At 38.3% G+C, this 25,355-nt stretch overlaps 1 protein-coding gene across 12 annotated transcripts in view; it reads right to left on the bottom strand.

The window, feature by feature from the left end:
• Positions 1 to 25,355, bottom strand: part of RBMS3 (RNA binding motif single stranded interacting protein 3) — a gene marked incomplete at its 3' end in the record, with an annotated part of 743,397 nt that overhangs the window by 247,450 nt on the left and 470,592 nt on the right. For all 12 annotated transcript variants that reach the window (XM_082637571.1, XM_082637569.1, XM_082637570.1 and 9 more), the window contains one exon: positions 2,359 to 2,516. In XM_082637571.1, the coding sequence (XP_082493697.1) occupies positions 2,359 to 2,516 (158 nt within the window). The remainder of the gene's footprint in view (positions 1 to 2,358; positions 2,517 to 25,355) is intronic.

A 25,355-nucleotide genomic window follows, 5' to 3' on the forward strand; every position in this document is an offset into this window, starting at 1 on the left:
GTGCAGCCACTGTGGAAAAGAGAATGGAGAGTCCTCAAAAAACTAAAAAGAGAAATACCATGTGATTTAGCAATTCCACTAGTGTATATATCAGAAGAAAACGAAAACATTAATTCAGAAAGATACATGCACCCCAATGTTCATAGCAGCATTGTTTACAATAGCCAAGACATGGAAACAACCTATGTGTCTATGAACAGATGAATGAATAAAGAAGTTGTGTGTATATATATTTTTTATATTACATTCATTAATTTTTTTATTGAAGTATAGTTGATTTACAAAGTTGTACCAATCTCTGCTGTACAGCAAAGTGACTCAGTTTTACATATATGTATTGATACGTTCTTTTTTTTTTTGGTACGCGGGCCTCTCACTGTTGTGGCCTCTCCCATTGCGGAGCACAAGCTCCGGACGCGCAGGCTCAGCGGCCATGGCTCACGGGCCTAGCCACTCCGCGGCATGTGGGATCTTCCCGGACCGGTGCACAAACCCGTGTCCCCTGCATCGGCAGGCGGACTCTCAACCACTGCGCCACCAGGGAAGCCCTGATATGTTCTTTTTTTAATATTCTTTTCCATTATGGTTTATCCCAGGAGATTGGATTATAAATTGTGTGTATATATAATGGGTGGATCCTAATCGAATCTGACTGATGCCCTTTTAAGAAGAGATTAGGAGCAAACACAAAGGACAGATCATGTGAAGATATGGGAAAAGAAGGCCATCTACAAGACACAGAGAGGAAACCAAACCTACTGCCACCTTGATCTTGGACTTCTAGCCTCTAGAGTTGGGAGAAAATAAATGTCTGTTGTTTAAAGCCACCCAGTCTGTTGAATTCTGTTATGGCAGCCTGAGCAAACTAATATATCGATACTTTGTACCAAAAATCTTTTGTTTAAAAAACAAAACATAGATCTTCTTAGAAAATGTGTTCTCTTGATGAATTTGAAACATGTTCCTTTCTCAGCAGGAGCATAAATGAAGGAGAAACTAATTTGTTAGAGAGAGGTTTTGCGGGGCAGGAGGTGGGTGCTGAGCCAAAGGCGTGTACACGCAGTGTGAAGTGGAGCATGGCAGGCATTTAGTGCCTCCTGCACTGGCTAGGCCTCCAATAGCAGGCTGTACTGTCTCCAAGAATGAGTAAGTTGGCAAATTTCAGAGACCCAGGTGTTGCAATTAGCTCTGCCTTGACCATGACAATCAACAGTTAACAATGTTCTGAAAACTTGAATGCCTCATGCATACATTCAAGTCTGGGAGATGTTTTTCATTCTGCTGACTTCTCTTCAAATCTTCAGACCTGTATCCTGCATACATCTCCCGGTCTAGTATGTGTAGAACATTGTGGGGAAGAAGAATTTTAAGACATGGTCCATGACCTCACGGAAGTCAAGTTAGAGGTCAGTTAATCAATGCATTTTCATATCTCTCCAAGTGGGTTCACAGAGGTTGGCTTGGGATGGTTTTTCCAATGATGGCAGGGTTCCCCATTGGGGGAAACACCTGCCTGCAAGGGGCTGCCTTCCAGATGACATTAACATCCATCCATTTCATTCATGTTGAGTCGGCTCAAGACCTCAAGACGCATAAACACACCCAACCGTGGAGACATAGCTTTTCCTTTTCTTCTTTGTTATTGAGCAGTTTCATTCTCCCTGTAGTTTCCTTAACTTTGTTTCTTCATGAAAGCACAGCAGGTACCACCATTTTAACTCCATTCCTGGCTGAGATCCTCTTTCGTAAACATTCTCTCAAAGTTGAAAAGAAAACTACTCATCTTTTTCCAACAATGAGAAAAGTGCAATTTGTTCTTTTCTGTTTTGTTTAAAACATCAAAAACACACAGCCAGGGCCTCTTAAATGCAAATGCCCTCTTCACCTCCCCTTAGCTTTCTGAGTTCCTTGCGACTACCCAACAGTTCCTGTTTCTCGAAATCTTTCCTCTATTCTCTCTTCCGCTGACTGAGAAATTCTGCCATCTTGCTCTTTAGAAATCAATGCTGAAACATGTGGATGCTTTGTTCACCCCATGGGGTCTTTAGCTCTGGGGTGCTGGGCATTTATTATCCCTAGTAGAAACTGACGGCATCTGATTTTGTTGATCTACAGGCATAGAGAGGACTGGGAAGGGGTTATGCATACCATTACGACTTGAGACAGATATAAACATTCTATGTACAGATTTTAGCAAGAACAACATATTTCTAGTTACACTGGAGTTCTCTGACTCAAAGCAAAGATACAGTCAGTTTGATAAGCTACTTTTCTTTGAATATTCTATATTCCAGCACTATTGTAGTGCTAGAAAGGGATGGAATTAAAGGGAATACAAGGAAAGAGCAGGTGTTTTACCTGGCAAAGCCAACGCCTCTGCTGACTCCATTAGCATCTCTTAGTATCCTTGTGGAAATGACATGTCCAAATGGTTTCAGCATAGTCTCAAGCTCCTGTTCATCCATAGAAATGGGGAGATTTGAGATATATAGGTTTGTTGGGTCTTGCTCTTGTTGCTAAGGGAAAAAAGAAACACATGCAGTAAGTTCTGAATATTGAGAAACATTGCACAAATTTATACATTTTGCTTACACTGCCATCTAGGTTCCAATCTCTAGCATGCTCTTGGAAGTTCTTTCAGTAAGGGTGGTATTTCTTTTCACTGAATTCCTTCTTGCCAGAATGCTTCTCATAGAAGCAATGTCATCAGTGAAAACCAAACTTTCTGTCTAGCCTTCCTTAGAATAGTCTAATAAACTTTTATTGCAGTTGAACTAACGTAAGTATGTATATTCTATGACCATAACTAGTGGTTCTATTACCACTCTAACTACTGTCACCACTAGTTACTAATGTTGCATTTAGTGAGTGTTCATAACATGCTAGGCATTGCTTTAAACACTTGATATACATTATTTCATTCAATATTTCCAGTACATATAATTGTTACTACTTTACAGTGGACAGAATTGATCCCTAACTTGGTCTAAGTTATACAGCTCTTAAGTGTCAAAGCCAGGGCTGAAACCTGGGGGTATCACCAAAGTCCATGGGCTTCCCTGTCTTGCTATAGTGCCTTCCACTGCACCAATGGGGAGAAAAGAAGTGTGGTCCTAGGACAGCATTTATCATCAGCCTCAGCATCAATGGGGAACTTTCTAGAAATGCAAATTCTTAGGCCCCACCTTGGGATCAGAAACTTGAGGGTGGGCCAAGTGATCTGTGTTTTGCAAGCCCTCCAGGTGAGTCTGATGACTGCTCAAGTTTGGCAATCACTCCCATAGACCACAGTTAAATATTTATATATGAATGAGATTATGAAGCAGTAGTGCTTAAATAAGCTTTGCTTAATAGAATGGGAAATCAAACAACAACTGCTAGCATTATTTGTAAGTGCATGAATATCTTCTATTTCACACAATGAATTAATAAGTTGGAACTTAGTTGTATGCATGTCTCAAAATAAAGCACAGACAAAAGCCTGACATGACTGATCATTAATATCAAAATAGATCCCATATTTAAATGAACTATTATATTTTAACCAACACAACAACTTTAACTTCAAGAACAAACATGATTAAATTGGGAAAAGCAATTCTGAAGTCTATAGGAAACGACATTATGTAATAGTAAAATATCTTTTGTGAAGAGATGATATATTCCGTAGCAAATTTGAGGTTTTAAGCAAAATGAAAAATACAATAAACAAAATTCCAAATATTATTACAGATCAAGAAGTAGTTTTGGCATGGAACTAAGCTCCATTACTTTTAACAGCTCTAAATATTCAGACAGGCCATAATATTTTTATTAAGCTTTGAGATGAATAAGATCTATTATTAGGTTCTTTTTGAAACATAGTTTAGTTTTCAAACTTCGTGATCACCACGAAAAACAGTGCAAATAAACAGGTAATCAATCAGGAAAAGACAACACAGCTTTAGTATTTGGGAATAGTGTATATGTAGAAACTGTACAACTGTAGTCTCTCTCTCTCACTCACACACACAGACATACACACACACAGACATACACACACACACATACATACGCATGCACACCCCACTAATTAATGGCATGATCCTAGAGAGAAAACAGAGATGATATTATTTTTTTCCTAAGTGGACATGATTCCCCACCCAACCGCTGGGGTGACAAAAAAAGAAAAAAAAAACCTAAAAGAAAAGAAAAAGTGGTGTTTCAGATACATAATAACAAACCTATGTACATATGACTTTTGACTTTATATTACTACCCATCCTTTAATTTTAATCTTCACATCATCATTCCAAAGGTAGCTAGGCAAATATCATCATACTTATTGGATAATGAGCAAATGGAGGCATGAAAAATTCATCATCTCACCTGAGGACAATCCAATAATTAGTGACAGGGTTCAAATTAAATTTAGTCAGATTTTCTATCTTCCATCTCAGTGTATTTTTCCAGTAGCCCAATGTTTCCCAAGCTTCAATCATTCACATATCATCTTAGAAAATTTGCCAGCCATGTAGTATAAGTTTACTTACTTAAAAGTTTTTTTTTATTAATTAATTTTTATTTATTTATTTATTTTGGCTATGTTGGGTCTTTGTTGCTGCGTGCGGGTTTTCTATAGTTGCAGCGAGTGGGGACTACTCTTCATTGTGGTATATTGGCTTCTCAATGTGGTGGCTTCTCTTGTTGCGGAGCATGGGCTCTAGGTGGGTGGGCTTCAGTGTGGGCTCTAGAGCACAGGATCAGTAGTTCTGCTGAGTACATGGGCTTAGTTGCTCCATGGCATGCGGTATCTTCCCAGACCAGGGATCTAACTGTGTCCCCTGCACTGGCAGGCAGATTTTTAACCACTGTGCCACCAGGGAAGTCCTTAAAAGTTTTCTTTAAATCAAAATATCTTTGGGCTTAAGTAAATCCATTGAAAAAGATAACATTATATTGTTACCATAGCTAAAAAGCCAGTATCACTTGGCATAAGTAGGTTACTATCAAAATTGGCAACAAATTCACGTGATTAAATTATATTAGCTACTGTTTGTTCACAGAAGATTGTGACCCTGGTGGTTGACTCTCTCTTAGTTACAAATGAGATTCGTAATTAAGAGAGGTATTAAGCACACTAGGACCAGACAGAGTATTTTTCCTGTGAAGAATCAGAATTGAGAAAGAGTTGAGAGAAGAAAAACTTTCCTATGATGTGATTTCTGGAGCTTATACCCTAGATCAACTCAAGTTCCAGTGGGAGCTCCTGCTTAACCCAGAGAGTGGGCTGCAGAACATTGCAGTCCCATGAATGGGTTGGCATTTGCCCAACATTCTGTATACCTTCATCCTTAATGAGGCTAAACAACCATAAGCAACCAATCCCACTAGTGAAGCATAGTGTACAGATCTAAGTAGCAGTACACCAGTGTATACTGATTCAAATCCATTTCCAAATTCTGCAAGTATAGAATGCACTGCAACTTCTCAAAATGGTGTGTAATTAACACACAGAGCTTAATACACAAGAGATTGCCCAGTAGCTATTTTCTGAATCCAAATTCAAACAGCAAGGCCAACTCCTTAATCTGTATTCACAGAGACAGTACAGAATTGGAGAGTGTCATTCCTTAATTTGTATTTATAGGAAGAATACAGCATTTGGGCAGTGTTATTCAGTAAGTAATTCTCTCCTTTGAAATACAATATAAGTCTTGAACATATTTGTTGATGACAGTAGAATTTAATTTCTGCATAGAATGAACTTTAAAGTAATATATGCATTTATATTTTTATTTTCACTTTTATATTTATGTACCACATTTATGTTAATAGATGGGCTCTTTCAAAAGGTTCTTTGGCACCATGAACCTAAAAGAATGTGCCTTTTAAATCTGCAGAAAAATAACTCGTGATACCTGCAATCTAGAATCTTTTAAAAATCTTTTTGTTTTTTAACTTAAATTTTCATGATCATTTAGTTCCAGAATGGACCTAAAGGAGCATCTTGTCCAATCTGATATTTAACAGATGGGAAGAACAAAAACGAAAACAAGCTAAAATAGTGCTTATGACTTACTCAAGGCCACTCAGATAAATAGTAACAGGCTAGAGATAGAACCCATATCCTTTCATACCTGGTCCAATGTTCTTCCCAGTTCTTAACACTGCCTTTCCTCCTAAACATCAATGAATAACAGATGGCAAATTGTGGTTCAAAGGAATATTTGCACATACAAGAATAAATATCTCTGAATCCCTTATTTTATTCACTTTTGCTTATTCATGAAGTATCTTTAGTTACAGAGGTAAGGCTACAAAAAAAAGAGGATTCCTAGCCTTAGTCAGCATTTCACACATCATCAACTGAGTGAACACTGCAGTGTATGCTAGTCTGTAAAAGTATATGACTACAATTCATACATCTATTACATTTAATTGACCATCTCACCATTTTGCTCTGTTTCTGTATCTTTTCATCTGTATGGGGATTTCTTGATTTATTATTTAGTTTTGTCAAAAGATTGTGAAAAAGTTAGAACAGTACCCTCTCCATTGTTAATGGGAGCAGAGACCTTGTCATTTTACATAAGAATATAAAAATTTTTTTCCTGAAATGGCTTCATTTTTCTCAGATTTTTAGTGTTAGGTTTATTGGTACTCATTTGCTTTACTACAGTTGAAGACAATGTCAGAACATTTCAAGGAAGCTTAGCAAATGAATACAAACGGAGGGCAAAATTATTGCTCATATATAGATCAAAGGTTATGTCTGGGGCTGTGTTTTTTGGATACACATTATGACTATTATATATACATGATTCTGGAAAAGGTAACTATGTTTGAAGAAGATTTCAACACTCAATCTGACAACACTCATGCTTGATGAAATTATATTTAAATATTCAGGAAGTAGTTATTGGCATTAGGAATTTTAGAGCGATGTTTCTCAAGCCACCTGTGGTGGGGACCATTTTTATTTCCAATCTGTCACAAACCAATATTTGCAAAATATTTACGTTTTTCAAAGTTAATAGAAAAAATTAAGAGACATACAAAATGCAAATTGCAATTTTTTATTACTACATTAAACAAACCAAAATTACATTTGGATTAAATGTCATGCTAATGTGAACTTGTTATAAAAGGTTTTAAATGCTTATTCTCTATTTCTGTATGTATTTCCTTGTGAACAAGTACCATTTGGTGGACCAAATTTTAACACTGTTTTAGGGGACTAGTTCCTATTTTTTTCCACGATAATATACTACACTATGGGTCTTTCTAAGTTATTAGTTTTTGCTTACTTTACATACTATCAAGTTTTTATTAAATCACAAAATTATGTGTAATCAATTTATAGTCACTTTTAACTGTTAGGTGGACAAAGCTGTCTCAAGATGAATTGTCCTGAGCAGTGGTGACAAAATATCCTGAAATATCCTGAAGATGTTTGAAACAACTCTAAAGCAACCTCGTGACTATAATACTTTAAAAACAAATTGAAGGGGGTGTTCATACAGACTGAAGATAATAATATTTCCTTACATGCAGCAGAGTTTTACAGTACTTAAGGTGTTTCATGGATGTTTATTTTATTTTGCATGGCCCTTTATAATAACTCTAGGCAGTAGATAGGGCAAGAGTTATTAACCCCCCTCTACCAATGAGAAGATTGGTTCTAAGATCTTAAGAGGAATACAAAAATCCCATGGCGAGTAAGTGAATAAATGACAACAGAAGTGATATTTTTTGACTCTTGACCTAATACCCTTTCTACTACAGTACACCAACTCTGGGGATTGCCTATAAATACTGCTAGTCCATGGATAGCACCAGTAGAAAGAAAAATCAATGGGGAGACAAAGGCACAATTGTCTTTTAATGGGATATCCTATTTTAAGTGCTGTAGCAATTTAAAAATTAATAATAATAAAAATGAAATTTTTTACTTCTCCCCCAAAACAGAAGCAGGGAGTTAGAGCCTCCTGCATTAATAAGCTGCCCTAAAGGCATCGGAGGTTTTAGAATTAGTTGAACACTAACTTTGTACACAGATGCTCTTACTCTTCTAGTAACATCATCAGCACGCTTGTTGCATGGCTCTAGGAGTTACAGCTCCTCTAGGTGAGATCTGGAGGAAGCCGGCCATTCTGGACATACTTGCTTTATTTAGTACCATACATGTGTGTGGTGATTAATTTTATTTGCCACCTGGACTGAGCCACAGGATGCTCAGGATGCTGGTCAATCATTATACTGGATCTACCTGTGAGGGTGTTTCCTGGACGACTTTAACATTTAAACTCATCCATTGACTGAGTAAAATAGACGGCCCTCTCTAATGTGAGTGGGCCTCATCCAGTCAGTTGAAGATCTGAAAAAGGCTGATCCTCCCCTGAGTTAAACTTGACGGCCTTCAAGCTGGGGCATTGTTTCTTTCCTGCCTTTGGACTCAAACTGAAACACTGGTTCTTCTTTGGTCTCTAGTTTGCTGACCTCAGATCTTGGGAGTTGTCAGCCTGCATAATCTGGCAGATTCCAGGAAATAAAGCTCTTCATACACACACACACACACACACACACACACACACACATGCACACACACCCCTTACTGGTTGTTTCTCTGGAGATTCAAATCTGTTTTGCCATAAATATATAAGGGCATATGCTCAACTCTGTCCTTCACAGTTGGACCTCTGTGTTCCCTAGCTACAAAGTCATGGCCTTGGACCCGGTAAAAAGAGAGAGCCAGAGCCTTCCCTTACGATGGGGGCTCTAGAAGCATTCATTTGAGGTAATGCATTAAAGACCATTAGAGGGAAAATAAAGAAAGACTGCCAAGAAGTAGTCTTTCACCCCTAAATGGTGCCCAATAAGTGTGTCCTCTGTCTTATTTGCTAAGCAATGAAGGGGGTTGCCCTCTGTTTTCAACTGTCTTCTCCCTCCGCTAAAAGCGAGAAGGTGATTTCTCTTCCCCTGATTTCACATATTGATGGAGTCAGAGGAGAGCCTCTACCAGTTTTTCCTCCCACAGCACCAATAAGAACAATTTCCCTAAAATAAGAACCAATAAGAACAACTTCCCTAAGGAACACATGTTTTAAAAGAAGGATTTCATTGTTTCAGATTCCATGTAAGCACAGCATTGGCAACTGGCATTCTCATCCTCAAGTTTAATCTGGGAGGGGGGGTTAATTCTGTATAACACACTCAGCAAAGAAAGAGAAATTGTTTCTAGTGCTCAGGACAACCTGAACACTGGGTTGTGTATGTTATTCTTTAAGGCAGGGCAGGCTTAAAGCAGCCCTTGGGTTGAGATGAGCAGTGAAGTGTTATGAGCCCCTTGAGTCTCCATGACTGAATTAGAGTTACCTGTGGTCCTGGGCCAGGTGGCCAGGTGGGATCCTGGCTCTCCTTGACTTCTCCCTCCATATGACCTCATGAGCTCAGCCCAGTATCACCTGATGGGATGGTTTCTCCTGTGAGAAAATGCTAAATTAACATTTTACAATATTGAGATCTCTCTATAGTTTTATTGCAATGTACTGCTATATCACAAAGACATATGGTTTTGTACTCAGGGTCCTGATGGTCAAACAGGAACAGGAAACAAAACTATAGAGAAACAAACTCAATATTGTAAACAAATCTCATCCCCTTTCCTCAGTCTCATTCACCTCTCCGAAGGGGGTCTCCCTGCCATGAGCTCTGGGATACAAAGTTGTCACTTGATTAGTTGACAGTGACCACAATTCTCCCTCAGACAACTGGAATTCTGGAAACGGCATGAACATGGCCATACATTTGCTATGGCACCCTATTAACTTCTTCTGGAATAATCATCACAACACATACAAAGACAGAACAGATGCAAACCATTTCCGTGTCTTCTGCCCAGAATATGACAGCATAGACTTGCTGAGGCTCACAGGCATATTGGGAACACACACAAATGTGGTCGCTGAGCGAGGTATAAAGAAATTAGGGACAAAGAATTCCACTCAAGGGCAACCATTCCCACTGTGTTCTATGTCAACAATACCCCAGAGCCCAGCACCAATGGTAACTCCTGGAGTTGTGCAACAGAACTTGGGCGGCAAACACTATGTCCCTTGAGAGTAGGGCAGCCTGATAAAATAAAGGACATCCTGTTAAATTTGAATTTCTGTGTGAAACCACAAGAAATTTTTTAGTATAAGTGTAATAGCAAAGAACAAATCAGACTCCATATTGGATCTGTTTCTTTTACTTTGACCTTTGTATGCTATTGCTTTTGCTACAAGTTAAAAATGTTACCTGTAGCCTGATATATACAGGATAGTCCATTCTTAAGGTTCTGACCTTTAAAGTTGTAACACTTTCCATTCATACAGAGATAAAAAGTTGCAGAACAGAGAATTACCTTTGTTTTATTGGAGGTTTACAGGAATATCATGACCAGATCAACTGGAACAGCAGCAAGAGCAAAAGATTCCGGCACCAAGAAGTTTACAACAACCAACCACACCCACTCCCCTTTCAGTATAAAAGAAACTGAACTCTAACTCAGGGATGGTTCTCTGGGACACAAGTGCACCATCTTCTCAGTCCTCTGACTTTCCAAATAAAGTCACTATTCTTTGCTCCAACAACTCATCTCGATTTATTGGCCTGTCCTGAGGTGAGCAGTATGAGCTTGGACTTGGTAACATAAGTATGTCCCAAATATTGCACAGGACATAGTCATACTAAAATATTCATTGCTACATAGGATTAATATTATTATCAAGTCATATAACTTACTTGTTGTTATATAGGATTTGTTATTAGCACTGTATGGCACAATATTATCTAATATTTATTTTAAGCTTACTGTGTGCCACACACAAGGCTTTAAAATTATTTAAATTCATTATGGTTCTATTCCTTAAAACAGTCCTTGAGATAGATATGGTTAATGTCTTTATTTTACATGTGAGAAAGCTGAGGTCTTAAGAAGATATGCAATCGTCCAAGGTCACACAGCTGTTAAATCCAATGAGAATTCAAATCCCAATCTATTTGATTCGGAGACCTGAGATTTCAACATAACACAGTGTGTTTAATGGCTGGCTCACAACTTTTTCTGATAGATCAAGGGGAAGGAGCCAACAGTGGCTGGATTCCTACAGGTGTTCAGCGTGTAAAACCTACTTGGAAGCACAATTCACCTTGTGAAGAATGGAAATCCCTTCATCCTACTGAGGGAATGAGTTCACAAAAGACCCAAAGTTAAGTTTTGTTTTCAAGGCTGGCACAATAAAAATTTCTCAAGTTGCTAAGAAAAACACACCTGGCTAGTTTTCCTCTAACCTCTATCACATATGGATACATTTACAATGTATATGCTGCATATATAGAAAGTGAAAAATTACAGCTTTATATATGAAGTTGCATTGCTGTTTTGCTTAAACCCACTTTTATTCCTAAATTGTCCGATGTCAATTTCACAGGAAACTGGCTTTGTAAAGCCATGCGTATTTCACATGGACTAGAGAAAGAGGACACAGTCAGCTCTACACCAGCACCTTTTTTTAGAAAACAAATTCAGCTATAAATTTAAATCCTGTCAGTCTAAGTGAAGGATGGCATATCCTAGGTTTATTTAATCCTAGCCTTTCTGAAAAGAGCTGGAAAAGGTTGCAGAACATGTGGTGGCCTACGATCCTTAACATTAGCTTGGAGAAAATGTGTGTGTGTGTGTGTTTGATTACCACCATGAAGACTGATCTATCAATGCAGGAATGAAGCAGGTGGGAGAAGGAAGCCAACTGGGTGCTAGAAGCTTCACTTCTTGCATTTCTGGTATTAACATCATGACCTTGGTAGAGAAATAGCAAACAAGAGGTGCATAGTAGGTTGTAGATGTTCAAATGAGATAAACCACTTTATCTTTGAAAAGCATAACTTCCATTATCAATGCCAGCTTTTATTTGGCATATATATTAATTGCAATTTTCTTAAAACTCACCAGAGGAAAGAAATAAGTCTTATTCTTAATGTGACTCAACATCGAGTTAAATGATGTCACCAGGACTTCCTGGAAGATCGATGAGAAAAGCAGGCATGCATCTCCATTTTCCCCCAGTTCTGTTTACAGGAGTCCTGAGCTCTTTGCCAGCACACCTCAGCAACTGGGGGCCCACAGGGTCACAATACTGATCCCAGTCAAAGCCACTTGTGGATTTACATATCTTGACTCAAGCTACTTTACTAAATGGATCATCCTCTTATTTTTTATACTATTGACCATTCATTCACTCACTCATCAAACATTTAATCCTCTAGTCTATACCAGCCACTGAGCTAAATCCTGACAACAGAGACATGATGGGCCATGATTCTCACCTGCCACACAGAGTTCGGCCTCGTGGCTAGTTTACAGCTAAATTTCACCAATAAAAGCTATTTCTCATTAGCAAACACATTAGTGCAGGCAAGGATGTAGACATCTGCCTCCTATGCTCTTACTGTCCATAACTTGAAGTTCTATTTTCTTCAATATGGTGATTACACAGTCTAAATTATTTCTAAATGGTGTCTCAGCTATGTTATGAACACAAAAATTAATTCTTGAAATATATAACCCCCTAGGATATATTAAGCCTTAAGACAACCAAAATTTTCAATGTGGGTTCAACTATTTATATATTTCAATTTTAACAAAAAGAAAATCAAATTTACTTATAAACCTCCAGAAAATGTTGTGTAGGAATAATCTGTAAAAGATAGTGACATGGTGACTCTGGCATTTACCAGTTCTATGACATTAACTAGTTATCATTGCTCAGCAAATTTCCTGAACTGTAAAGGGGAAATAATACTAATTACTTCAGAGAGTTGTTATGAGAATTGAATGACACAGTATACTAAATATTTAGTGGAGTTCCAGACACATAGGAGAAGCTCAGTAACTCATTATCCTTTCTATAATTATGAGTAATTATAGAAATAAAGAAATTTAGGACATTGCAGAAGGACAGTTACTAACTAAATGTAAGTCATGTTCATAAAAGAGCAATTATTGCTATTTATTTATTTATTTATTTTAGATGTTTTAATGTGGACCATTTTTAAAGTCTTTATTGAATTTGTTATAATATTGCTTCTGTTTTATGTTTTTGTGTTTTTTTGGCCCCGAGGCATATGGGATCTTAGCTCCCTGACCAGTGATCGAACCTGCACCTCCTACATTGTATGTCCAAGTCTTAACCACTGGACTGCCAGGGAAGTCCCGATTATTGCTATTTAGAATCTGTCCCACTGCATTCCTCATGGGTGCAAACTTACTAGATATTATATTAAATTACATGGAGGTGGTCATATTAAACTGATGATAAGATTCTTAAAATGTGGCCATTGGATCAGCAAGGAGAATCTAGAAATATATTGCGGAGCACTGTTCCTATCATTTATCAGCTAAAAAGATTAATGATTTATTACTAGGCTCATTAATCAAAACTGTGGCTTTTTTTTTTTGTAAGGAGCAATCCCATGGTTGAAGTCAATTAGCCCACCAAAGCTATTACACCAAAGAAGCTGCAGTGTTATTCAGACTTCCCCAGGAGTACTTAGAGTATAAAAATGCTATTATTCAGAAGATACCAAATTGCTAAGCTCCTTAAATTCATACAATTGGGAACCTGCAGTACATTAACATGCTGAAACTCATTAAGCGTCTTTTTCCCCCAGCTTTAGAGTCACTGGCATTCTCAGCACAGTTAAGAACAATAACGTGCTCCAGGCTTCCAAGGAGAAAGTGACTTGTGCTCCTGCAGCCCACTTCAATGAATCACTGAGGCAGAACTGTCACCCACCCTTTGAGGCAGTGGCTGCTTCTGCTGGATGACCCTAACACCTGAATAGGACTGCAAAGTTAGCTCATACGGTGCGTGCAAGAGGAGACAAAAGAGTAGCGAGTTTATGGCCACCATTTATCTTTACCTTGTCAGAACTCTCTTTAAAACATTCAGGAATAAATATTCAAAATGTTAGGATTTAACCCATAAAATAAGAATCTATGACACTCTTTTTTTAATTGAAGTATAGTTGATTTACAATGTTGTGTTAGTTTCAGGTGTAGAGCAAAGTGATTCAGATATATACAACAGTTAGGGTTAGGGATAGACACACACACACACACACACACACACACACACACACACACACATAAATATTCTTTTTCAGATTCTTTTCCCATGTAGGTTATTACAGAGTATTGAGTAGAGTCCCCTGTGCTATACAGTAGGTCCTTGTTGGTTATCTATTTTATGTATAATAATGTGTATCTGTTAATCCCAGACTCCCAATTTATCCCTCCCCCTTTCCCCTTTGTTAATCATAAGTTTGTTTTCTGTGTCTGTGGGTCCATTTCTGTTTTGGATATAAGTTCATTTGTATCTTTTTTTTTAGATTCCACATATAAGCAGTATCATATGATACTTGTCTTTCTCTGACTGGCTTAGTTCACTTAGTATGATCATCTCTAGGCCCATCCATGTTGCTGCAAATGGCATTATTTCACTCTTTTCTATGGCTGAGTAATACTCCATTGATCTATTGCATATATGTACCACATCTTCCTTATCCATTCATCCGTTGATGGACATTTTGGTTGCTTCCATGAGACTCTTCTTATGTAAGTGATTAACTAAATAAATGAGGCATCTTTAAAGTAGGATGCAAACTAAAACTGTGGAAGGAATGTTGGAATTACAAAATCACTACTTGGTAACAATAATAGTAATAATTGACTTACGCAAGAACGATCAGTGTATGTCAAAACAAGTGAGTGAAAATTTGATGAGAACTAGGAACTGTACATAGTCTCAAAGAATTTTTCCCCAAAGGTTACTAATTACAAGAGGACAATAGTAACTTTTCCATGGAGATACCTTGCTGACAACATCTTTTGATCAGTCACATCACCAGAATGAAGCAGGTGGACATCAGGTCCTGCCCACCCCGCCCCCTGTGTGATCCACCAGAAGGACAGGACTGCTCTGTAGCCTTCCTTCCAACAGTGAAAAGTTGAACCCACTCATTGGAAAACATCAGATGGCCCCAAGCTGAGGGACATTCAATGTACAATAATTGGCCTTTAATCTTCAAAAATGAAGAAATGATGAAGAAATACTGAAGAAGTATGATAGGTTGAAGGACACTAAAGAGGTGTGACAAGTCCATGTAGGGACTGAGCTGGACTGAATCCTAGCTCCTGCCCCGATAAAATGCTTGCTTATTATAAAGGACATTAGTGGGACGTTAGATGTTTTTAGTGTATTGAGGTTAATTTTCTGATTTTGATCATTTTACTGTGTATGAATGTTCTTGTTATTAGGAAGTACAACTGAAGTATTTAAGGATAACAGGGCATCAAATCTAACTTTGTCTCAAATATTTTAGAATAATAATATTATTATGTATATATTTATAGAGAAAATGATAGAGCAAATGTGGAAAATGTTTAATATGTGGAAAATCTGGGTCAAAGGTGTTATGCGACTTTTGCAAATTTTTTTTTTTGGTAACTTTGAAATTATCTGAAAATGAAAGTTAAGCAGCTGTAAAAATAAAATAAACAAGCTATTAATCTTGATAGCTAAAATCCAAAAAAATAAATATCTATCATAAGTACTTCACCTTACAAAAGAAATATAAGACAGTATACATTCTTTGTCTTGCATCCAAACTACACTCCCTGAAGATAGAACAAAAAACGTGGAATTCAGCATTTGTTTCCCCTAATACAATGTGATCCTTATAATTAACAACACCCTGTACAGTGCCCATCTGTTTGGCTCACATGTATACTCCTAGCTCCTGGTCTCCAAGAAAAGGATTTTGTAAAATGTTTGCCTAGGTGATTGAACAGAGAGAATGAAGATGGAGATTCAAACTGGATCTCAAGAATCTAGAAACAATACAGCATAAAAGAAGAGCTAGATAAAATCTCTTTCAAGGCAGACATAATTCTTTGCCAACACCGCCATCTCTCCATGACGCTGGTAGGTTTCCTCCCCATAGTGTAGCCCACATATGCACCATCAGGACCCTTCCCTCATTCGCAGACACAAAGTCGATGCTGTTGAGAGTTTGTAACCTCAAACACGCATGGGACAAGGCAGTGGTCACTGTAGATGAGTAATGCATGGATCACTGATTCTGAAACGAGGCAATGTTGCCCGTCAGGAGACATCTGGCAATATCTGGAAAAACATTTTTATCTGCCACAGCTGCAGTGAGGAAGCTGATATTGGTATCCCATCACACAGAGGAAAGCCCTCCGCAAAGAATGGTCTGTGAAAGACAGTATCTGTCATGCCAAACTTGAGATACCCTGGTATCAACCTCTTTAAAGTGGAAAAAAAAATTATATATATGTGTGTGTGTGTGTGTGTGTGGTGTAAAAATACTGTCATTACATATCTATCACTATGTATCATTATATAGTTTATATAAATATACCTAATAGACTCCCAGTGTTGATTTGATTATATTTATTAAGGAGAACTTAAATATGTGCAAACATTTAATCAATGAGGTATACTGATATACCTCTGTTTATAGCTCCAATACAACTAGTAAACCAAGTGCACTTTAAAATTGCATAAAAGCAAAGTTATATAACCACTACAATTAAAACATTAATGTGATATCATGGAGGATGTCATTTTGCCAAATCTAACTTGCCACTTGCCACTTGCCACATGAACATGCTACTGACTGCAGCAGGTATTTTTGAAGTTCACGGGCCATGTTATTTTTGCCAGGCGACATTCTGATTCTCCCATCAATTTCTCTATTTGAATTGCTATGAAACCTTCATCTGAGCACAGCTTGCCAGGCTAACTGCTTTCATTTGGCCTAAAAGCATCATTTACTTGTTACGTCTGCCTTGTTTTCTCCTCATTAGCCCCAGACAGTGACAGTAGGTCTCCTTGGCACCATGCGATTATAGATACAAACACAGACACAGGCAGTGACATCAGCTGGTCAACCAGATGACCTCAAATATGCTTTCATAATCATTTCAAAGATTATCATGGAATGGAAAGTCCCAAATTTATAAATTCTCATAGGAAAGTCATGAAGACCTAAAAATATTTCCACAAACTCCAGTGAGAAAGATGCCAATATAATGAAACACCACCAGGGATTTCCAAGGCTGATCTAGTTTCAAATCCAGAAGCAGTTACATATTATATTACATATAAGTTTATGTGTATACACACACACACATGCACATGCAAACACACACACTCTATAATTCTGGACTAGTGAGTTCACTTCTTTGACTGTCTCCTCGCTATTTAAAAGAAGGATACTGCTATCACAGGCTCTCACAGTAAGGATTAAATGACACTCCACAGAGGTTAATATCTGTATCTTTTCCCCATCTAAGCTGCTGTACACATTCACTTGGTGCCTGCCTCTGTTTTCTTCTTAAGTAAATGAGAAACAAAATAAAATGAAGCACTGAGGGAACAGGTAACTGGATCAATTTCGGAAGCTTACATTAAAGAATACACTAAATCAAGATGTACCTATTTACAGGTAATGGCATTTCACTTATTAGCTATTCAGTGAAAACTGCCTGCTTTAGCATAGAGGAAATCAGAAATCAAAGAAGACAGGCAGGAAGAGCAGCAAGGACAGAAATCAAGGCTTTCTTTGATTTTTTTTTCTTTCCCTCACTGTTTCCTTATGAACCTTCAAAAGAGTGGCAGATTAAGACCTACAATAGTAAAATAGATTAAGATTTACATAGAGAAAGGATTGGTGCATATCAGATTAACTGAAAAAAAATTACAAAATTCATAGAATTCAAAACATTTTCCAGGCAGGCAGAAAGGCCAAGTTCCTCAGCAGGAAAGCACTTCCTGTGCACAAGGAAAAGGGCTAGTGTGGCTGGGACACAGTGAGCCAGGAGACAGGGGCAGGAAATCACGCTGGAAAGGTAGGCAGGGCCCAGACCTCTGAGGGCACTGTAGCCCTGCTGGGTCTATGCACTGGGAACCAGGATTTTGTTCTTTTTTAAAAAGTTACTTTATATTAGAGTATAGTTGATTTACAATGTTGTGTTAGTTTCTGCTGTGCAGCAAAGTGATTCAGTTAAACGTATACATATATCCACGCTTTTGTAGATTTTATTCCCATGTAGATTATTACAGAATATTGAGTAGAATTAGGATTTTGTTCTTAATATGCAATGGGAAGGAACTGAAGTGTTCAAGTGGGGAAAAACATGATCTGCTTTGTTGAGAAAATCGATTTGTTTCTAAGGGAATGGGGAGCTAAGACATAGGGGAGGGCTCCCATAGGCTGGGAAGCTTGTGCAGTCAAGTCGATCATGAGAGTGATGGAGATGACAGTGGAGGTGGTGGAGAAAAGTGGACTTTAAAAAACCCATTTTTCAGGTACATTCTACATACTTCCTCATGGCTGGAGATGAGGAATTTGAGAAGGGATTCAAGGATTATGTCAGGGTTTTGATTTGCATCTTCACCCACACAGTTACTAGTTATTGTAACAGAAGACATGGAGGACCAAATTTGAAGGGAAAAATCTAAAACTCTCTTTTGGATCCTTTAAGTTGATTTATCCATAAGACATTCAGGTTTGTGATCTGATAAGAGTAGCGATGATGTGTAAATGTAAACACTCAGGAACCCTGGAATATTCCAAATCCAGTTTTATAGCCCATCTTGGCCAAACACATTTACAGAGCTGAGCAGATGAGAAGCCTGTTCTCTTTGCAAGCAAAGGAATGCACACAGTGGACCATAAATTCTACACCAGAACCAAGCACCTGCATGATAACCGTGTCCAAAGCAAGTTCACAGCGGGAAATTAGAGTCTCTCTTCTCCTAGTTCAATACGTTATCCTTATGCAAATTCTCCAGACTCTTACAAGAAGTACTTTTACAACGTACAAGTCCCCTTCAAGTTATCTGGTTGTAAAACCTTGAACTCAAAGCATGGTTTGTGGATCAGCATCGCTCAGGAACTTATTATAAATGGAGAATCTCAAGCCCCACCCCAAACCCGCTAAATCAGATGTGTATTTGAACAAGTTCCCCAGGTAATTCATGTGTACAGAAGAATTTGAGATGCACTGTTTTAGAAGTGAAATCACTCTTGGTTTTAGGGAGGATTGTTTGGCACACCTCTAGGTTCACAAGGTAAAATGAGGACAAAAACTGGCATCGTTCTCACTCAAGTGATTAGCTGGCCCGCATTCAGGGAGAAATGCTGCCATTAAAAACAAAAGGTATGAACTACACTCCGTATCTCATAATAACTTATAATGGAAAAGAATCTGAAAAAAAAATATATGAATAACTGAATCACTTTGCTGCACACTTGAAACTAACACAACACTGTAAATGAACTATACTTCAACATAAATAAATAACAATAAAGCACAAAAGGGTATGTAAATATGTGTGCATGTGCTGACTTGGGGATGTATCCAAGATCCATTGCCGAATTTTTTAAAAGTTAGTTGAAGAACAACATGCAGGACAGGATTGGAGATGATGCTCGGTGCTGGCAGTGCACACAGCATCCTTGGCCCATCTAATTAGCACACGGCCGTGGTAGACACTCACAGGCACCATGGCCACTCCCAGGTAAGGTACGTGCAGGGTTTCTCTGCTCTGTCTTTTCCAGATCTGCAGAAGGATGCTAAGTCCGGGCACAGGCACAAGTCAAGCTGCAGGGGAGTTTACAGCCTGGGGGCAAACGTCAGACAATGGGGTATGGACATTGACAATAAATGCTATAGCCCCCTCATCTGATGTGTACTATGCTTGGTTCCTGGGAGGTATCCTAGCAAACAGGAGCTCCGACCGCCCACAGCCCAAATCTGCCTGTTAGAACATCCCTGTTGGACTTTCCTCCTGTCTCTATCTCATTTTCCCCACTCCTTAACTGCTGTTTTCCAGGATCACTTCCCAAATAAACTAAATACACTCAAATTCTTGCCTCAGGGTCTGCTTTGGGGGGGGGGGGAAGAAAACTAATGCTATTTTTTTAAAGTGTATGTAATACAGATAAGTGAAATACACAAGGATGTAGACTTGAATGCATGTATGTGCATGGACAAAGATAAGAAGGTTTATAAACAAAAATGATAATGTGTGTCTCTGGGGCAGATGTTCATGAGAATTTTATCCCAGATATTTCTCTATTATTATTTTACATTGAATGTTATTTTTTTAACTACAGGAAAATTTTTTTTAAATCAGAAAAGGAGATCTTTTTTAAAAAAATTGAAGTATAGTTATTAACAATGTTGTATTAGTTTCTGGTGTACAGCCAAGTGAACATATATATATATATATTTGTTATATATAAGTTTGTTTCCTATGTCTGTGAGTCTATTTCTGTTTTGTAAATAAGCTCTTTTGTATCATTTTTTCAGATTCCACATATAAGTGATATCATGCGATAGTTGTCTTTCTCTGAGAGAGGATATCTTTTCCTCTGTATACTAAAGACAGGGCAGAAAACATCGGTGTACACAAAACTACATAATAAGAACTGTCACTGATGATTGTCCTCCCTGGCTTCCATTTCCCACAAGAATCTAACTGAGTATGACAATGGGTCCCTTCCAAAAGGGTGACTCTTCATGATTTTTATGATTTTTTTTCCCCTGAGACATACAAAATGCTTATGGCAATATCCCAAGTCAAGGATCCAGAAAAGTCACAGGGCATAATGAAGAGATGTGAACAGGATATCATCAACTGGCCCTGCCACTAAATCATTTTTCTGCTTCTCCTCCTTCATTCTGAAGCCTGCACTAAATTCCCCGAGTGTCATGTCTTGTGTTCATGAGGTGAGTGAGAGGATTATAAGAGTTCAAGCCCCACATTTCTCTGCAGTCCTAATAGGTCAACAGCCCCATTCCTGTACACAAATTGTGTTCGTTGTACAAAAATGTTAAAAGATTTTTAAAAATCAGCAATTTAGTAGTTCCGATTTAAAAGCTACCAACCCATAGAGATACCCAAAAAACTGGAGCTCGTGATTTTATCATCAGTTTCATTTTCATGCTAGTAATTGACAATTCATATTTTAGCGATACTTGGTGTGAGGAGAGGGGCAGAGGAGACAGGAAAAGAGGAAATGTGATTATTACAGAGATGAACACCTAAGCCTAATGCAACACAGAGCTGAGGAAAAGATCCCCGACTGGAAGTGAAGAGAAAGTGTGTGGCAAAAGCTGAACAAAAACTACAATAATATCAAAAGAACAGAGCGAAGGACGAGCAGCAGGTACCAGGGGTGATGATGGCTGCCTTTCATCAAGCATGTGCTGTGTGTTAAGCCCTGCCCTGCATTGTCTCCAACACTTATATTTAGCCTTCAAGGTGGATCTTATTGTCACCACTATTTTGCAGATGCATAAACAGTGGATAAAGGACTGGTCTAAAACCACACAGCCACCAGAGTCAAGGTTTAAACCCAGGCTGGTGACTCCAGAGCCCAGGCTCTTTAAAAACACCAGACTACCACCAATGACATAACTGTACCACCCCAAATCCAAAAACATGTGTGCGTTAAAATCAAATGCTGTGGCTGAAATTAAAAGAATAATGTGTTATAGATGTGAGATATAGATATATATACACACACATATATACATATATTATATACATATAGTAACTTCTTGAGTTATTATACCAGCCATAAAAGTGATTTACCAAGAGAGAAACAAATTAGAATATACATACTGACCCAGACTCTGTCAACAGAGCTTCAGCAAAACCAGAACCAATGAGGATAACATGGGGCAAATAAATCAAATAATAAAAAAGGAACGTGTAGGTACTTTTTGACCTGCTACTATCAGAATACTTCAAAGCAAAACTGGAAACAACTAAATTTCCTGCACAATGGGAAAGTTTAATTTACAATGTTTCCATAAAATGGGGAATCTTGTGGTTATTAAAATGGATTTTTGTAGAAAGTTCTGATAAAAGAAAGTATCAATGTTATCAAGCTATATAGGGAAAGTAGGAAAAAAGCCATGTTGGCACATAACATATTTGCACAAAAAAGAACTAGAAGGAAATACATTCACTTTCTAATGATGGTTACCTGGTGGCACCCTGAATATAATTTCCTTCTTCTTTTTTCTTACTTATCCATGATTTCAAAATTTTTATATAGAAAGGATAAGATTTGTTACATTACCAAAATAATAAACTTAATATAGATTCAGAGCTAAATTTGTTTTGGTTTTTAGAAAGTCATCGACAAGTCTTTGCTTTTCAAGCATAGTGCAATAAGCAAATATTTTGGTCCAGTTATCTCTGCCCAGGTATCTTAACTCCAGCAGCTGCGTGACTATATCTAGAGTATACATTTCCAGAAGTAGAATTTCTATATCAAAATAAATACTAATTTATTATGTTCTAGGTACTCCATAAAATTTGTACCAATTTTTACAACTGCCAAGAGTGTATATAAGTTCCATTTTCCTTACACATCTACTATAGTAGTATGGCCCGTTTCATCTTTGCCAATTTATTTGCTAAATTTAGGGGCCACTTATGCCTTCTGTCCTTACAGTCATTGAAATTCAAACTTTATATCTTGGGATCTTTTTTTTTTTACTTCCTAGGAATAATAAGGCAGAACAAAAGATGAAAAAGCATCAAAGGGTAAAAGACTGGTTTGGGATTTGTGCAGGACAAATGAGCATGCATGGAAGCAATGTGCACAAATATGATAAGGCAATTTGATGCACCAAGTTAAACAGCCCCTTCATCAAACACATACAACGCCCCAGCAGGTAGTCTACCCCCAAACGAAATGATTTGCTACTAGAAAACTGGACCTGTGGTTTCACCTCTGACCTTAAGATTGGTTATTCATCTCTCAGTTACCAAGACTATGAATAAAGCTAATAATAGAAACAGCCATTTGATGTGCAGTGAGGATTAGGGCAGTTGCACATTGAACATCCAGGGGAATTCTCTAAGGGAAGATGCTGTCAACACAGATCACTTGTGAATGTGCTTAGTCACATGATTAGAAGAGAATAAGCACTGACTCCAGGGAAGTAATAGCAGGTACACTTTCAACTTTAGAAAGATCTGCTTGGTTTAGGCTTAGGTGGAAATTTTGGTAGAGTTGTAAAAAGATGCAGTATGATATACAGAGAAGAGAGCACAGGATTTGAGTTACAACACTCATTTTACTACTTGACCAGTTGCTTAGTTTCTCTGAATCTCACTTTTCTTGGACACAGATGGAGCTCACTATACCATTATCACAGGGCTACTAAGCAAATAAGGTGAGAACATTTATGAAACATCCAGCACATGGTTAGGCATAGATAGGCACTCTCAACCAGCCCCTGGATTTCACACAGGTTCATTAAAGGAAAATTTCACTTGACTGCAGGACATCATTTTACAATTCACAAAGGACAGTGAAATCACTTTCCAGAAAATATTCTTCAAACCAAAGTTTCAAAACAAAACAATAATTGGGCAGAAGTTGGGTGGGGGGAGACAACACAGAGGAATGAAATTATCTTCAAGAAGTACTACTCTTATATTTTCCCGAAAAATTAAAACAGTTCTCAATTATCTAGCTGATAAAATGACACTAGTTCCCTTTGTGCTCTGTAACATGGAAAACAGACAGCACGCTCCCCAAATAATCAGACTTAGGCCCAGGAAGGAAGATTTGCCTCAAGGCCTGTAACTGCTGTTATCTTTATCTTCATCATGGGCCAAGTTTCAAAAAGAGCCCGTTCAACATTACCCCCATTTCTTCTGAGCTATCATCTGAGTGCACGTATGCATGCCTGCATGCATGTGCATGCCTAAATGTCTAAACTTACTTACTTACTAACCCTAATCCTAACTTTCAACAACCTAATTCTACCTTGCATGTTAAGAAAATAATTAATTCTACCTTCCATGTGAAATGAAAATAAAATAATTAAAGTTACTTACTATATATACCTGATCTTTGTGCTTCTAGGGAGAAGAGAGCTGAATATTCACTCTCACTTAAATCTTGTGTTCCCTCCCCTACATGCAGTCCCCACCAGGAAATCTTATCAAGTCTCATGAGTTTAAATTCCACCTCTAAACCATCTCTCCAATTCTGTCCTTTCCTTTCATCTCCAGACTTGTGTGCACAACTGCCTGTACTCAGCATTTCCACCTGCACATCCCACAGCCACTGCCCCCCACCACAAATCACCCCTTCCCAGTCTTCTCCATCTTGTAAATGGTAACTCTTCACTGGCTCAGGTCATAAAACTTGAAGTCATCCTGGACTCCTTTCTTTTTCCTTCTGCATTCAGTCATTAAATCCTATTAATCCTGCCTTCAAAATCATTCAGAATTCATAGATTTCTTTTCACCTCTGTGTGTGAAGCCCAGTGTCCAGCCCAGGGGCATCTCTCTCCAGGTTATTGTAACAGCCTCCTCATTGGTCTCCCTGCTTCCACACTTGCCCAAATACAGAACCTGCTCAACTCAGACCATCAGCAGATTGAGATAGCCTTGCAAAGCTGTAAATATGGTCAGGTCGTGGTCCTGCTCAAAATTGAAATGGTTTCCCATCTCACCCAGAATAAATGCAAATCTCCATAGAATGACCTACAACTCCTCCCCACTCTGTTTCCTCTTCCTTGCTCTCTCTCTGCTCTGCTCACTCAGCTTCCTTGCTGTTCCTCAAACACGACAGGCGTGATTCTGACTCAGGGCTTCTGCACTTGCCGTTCCTTCTGCTTAGAATCATCTTTTCCCAGAAAATCACATAGATTTCTTCCTCTACCCCTTCACATCTCTGTACAATATCACCTTCTCAGAGAGGCCACCCCTTACAACATTGTTTAGAATTGCACACACCTGCCTTTACTTCCCTCCCTTTCCATGCCTTGCCTTTCTCCAGAACAACATGGTTCCCTCTCCCCCATGAAACTGCAGGTTTTGTGGAGCAGGATATTGTTTACCATGTTCATTCACATGGTTCCAGCTCCTAGAAGACATCCTAGCATACAGTAGGTGCTCAGTAAATGTTTGTTGAAAGAAAGAGTAGATTTTTAGCAAAGTTTTGGAGCATTGGCTGGTTGCACTGCTCTCAAGACGGCGTACATACTTGGAGGGAGCAAGGATCCTGTATACGAACATGCATTAAGGTGGGGAGCATTTTCTTACTCATGCTGTGGCTAGCAGGGTTAAAGAGAATGTGAGGTGCAATAGCCAAGATATGGAAACAGCCTAAATGCCCACTGACAGATGAGTGGATAAAGAAGATGTGGCAGAAGACAATTTGAGAAAGCATAAAAGAAACACCTCTCGAGACTTCAG

This window comes from Mesoplodon mirus (genome assembly GCF_964341445.2).
Source record: "Mesoplodon mirus genome assembly, chromosome: 12".
In the NCBI taxonomy this organism is placed as follows: Eukaryota; Metazoa; Chordata; class Mammalia; order Artiodactyla; family Ziphiidae; genus Mesoplodon; species Mesoplodon mirus.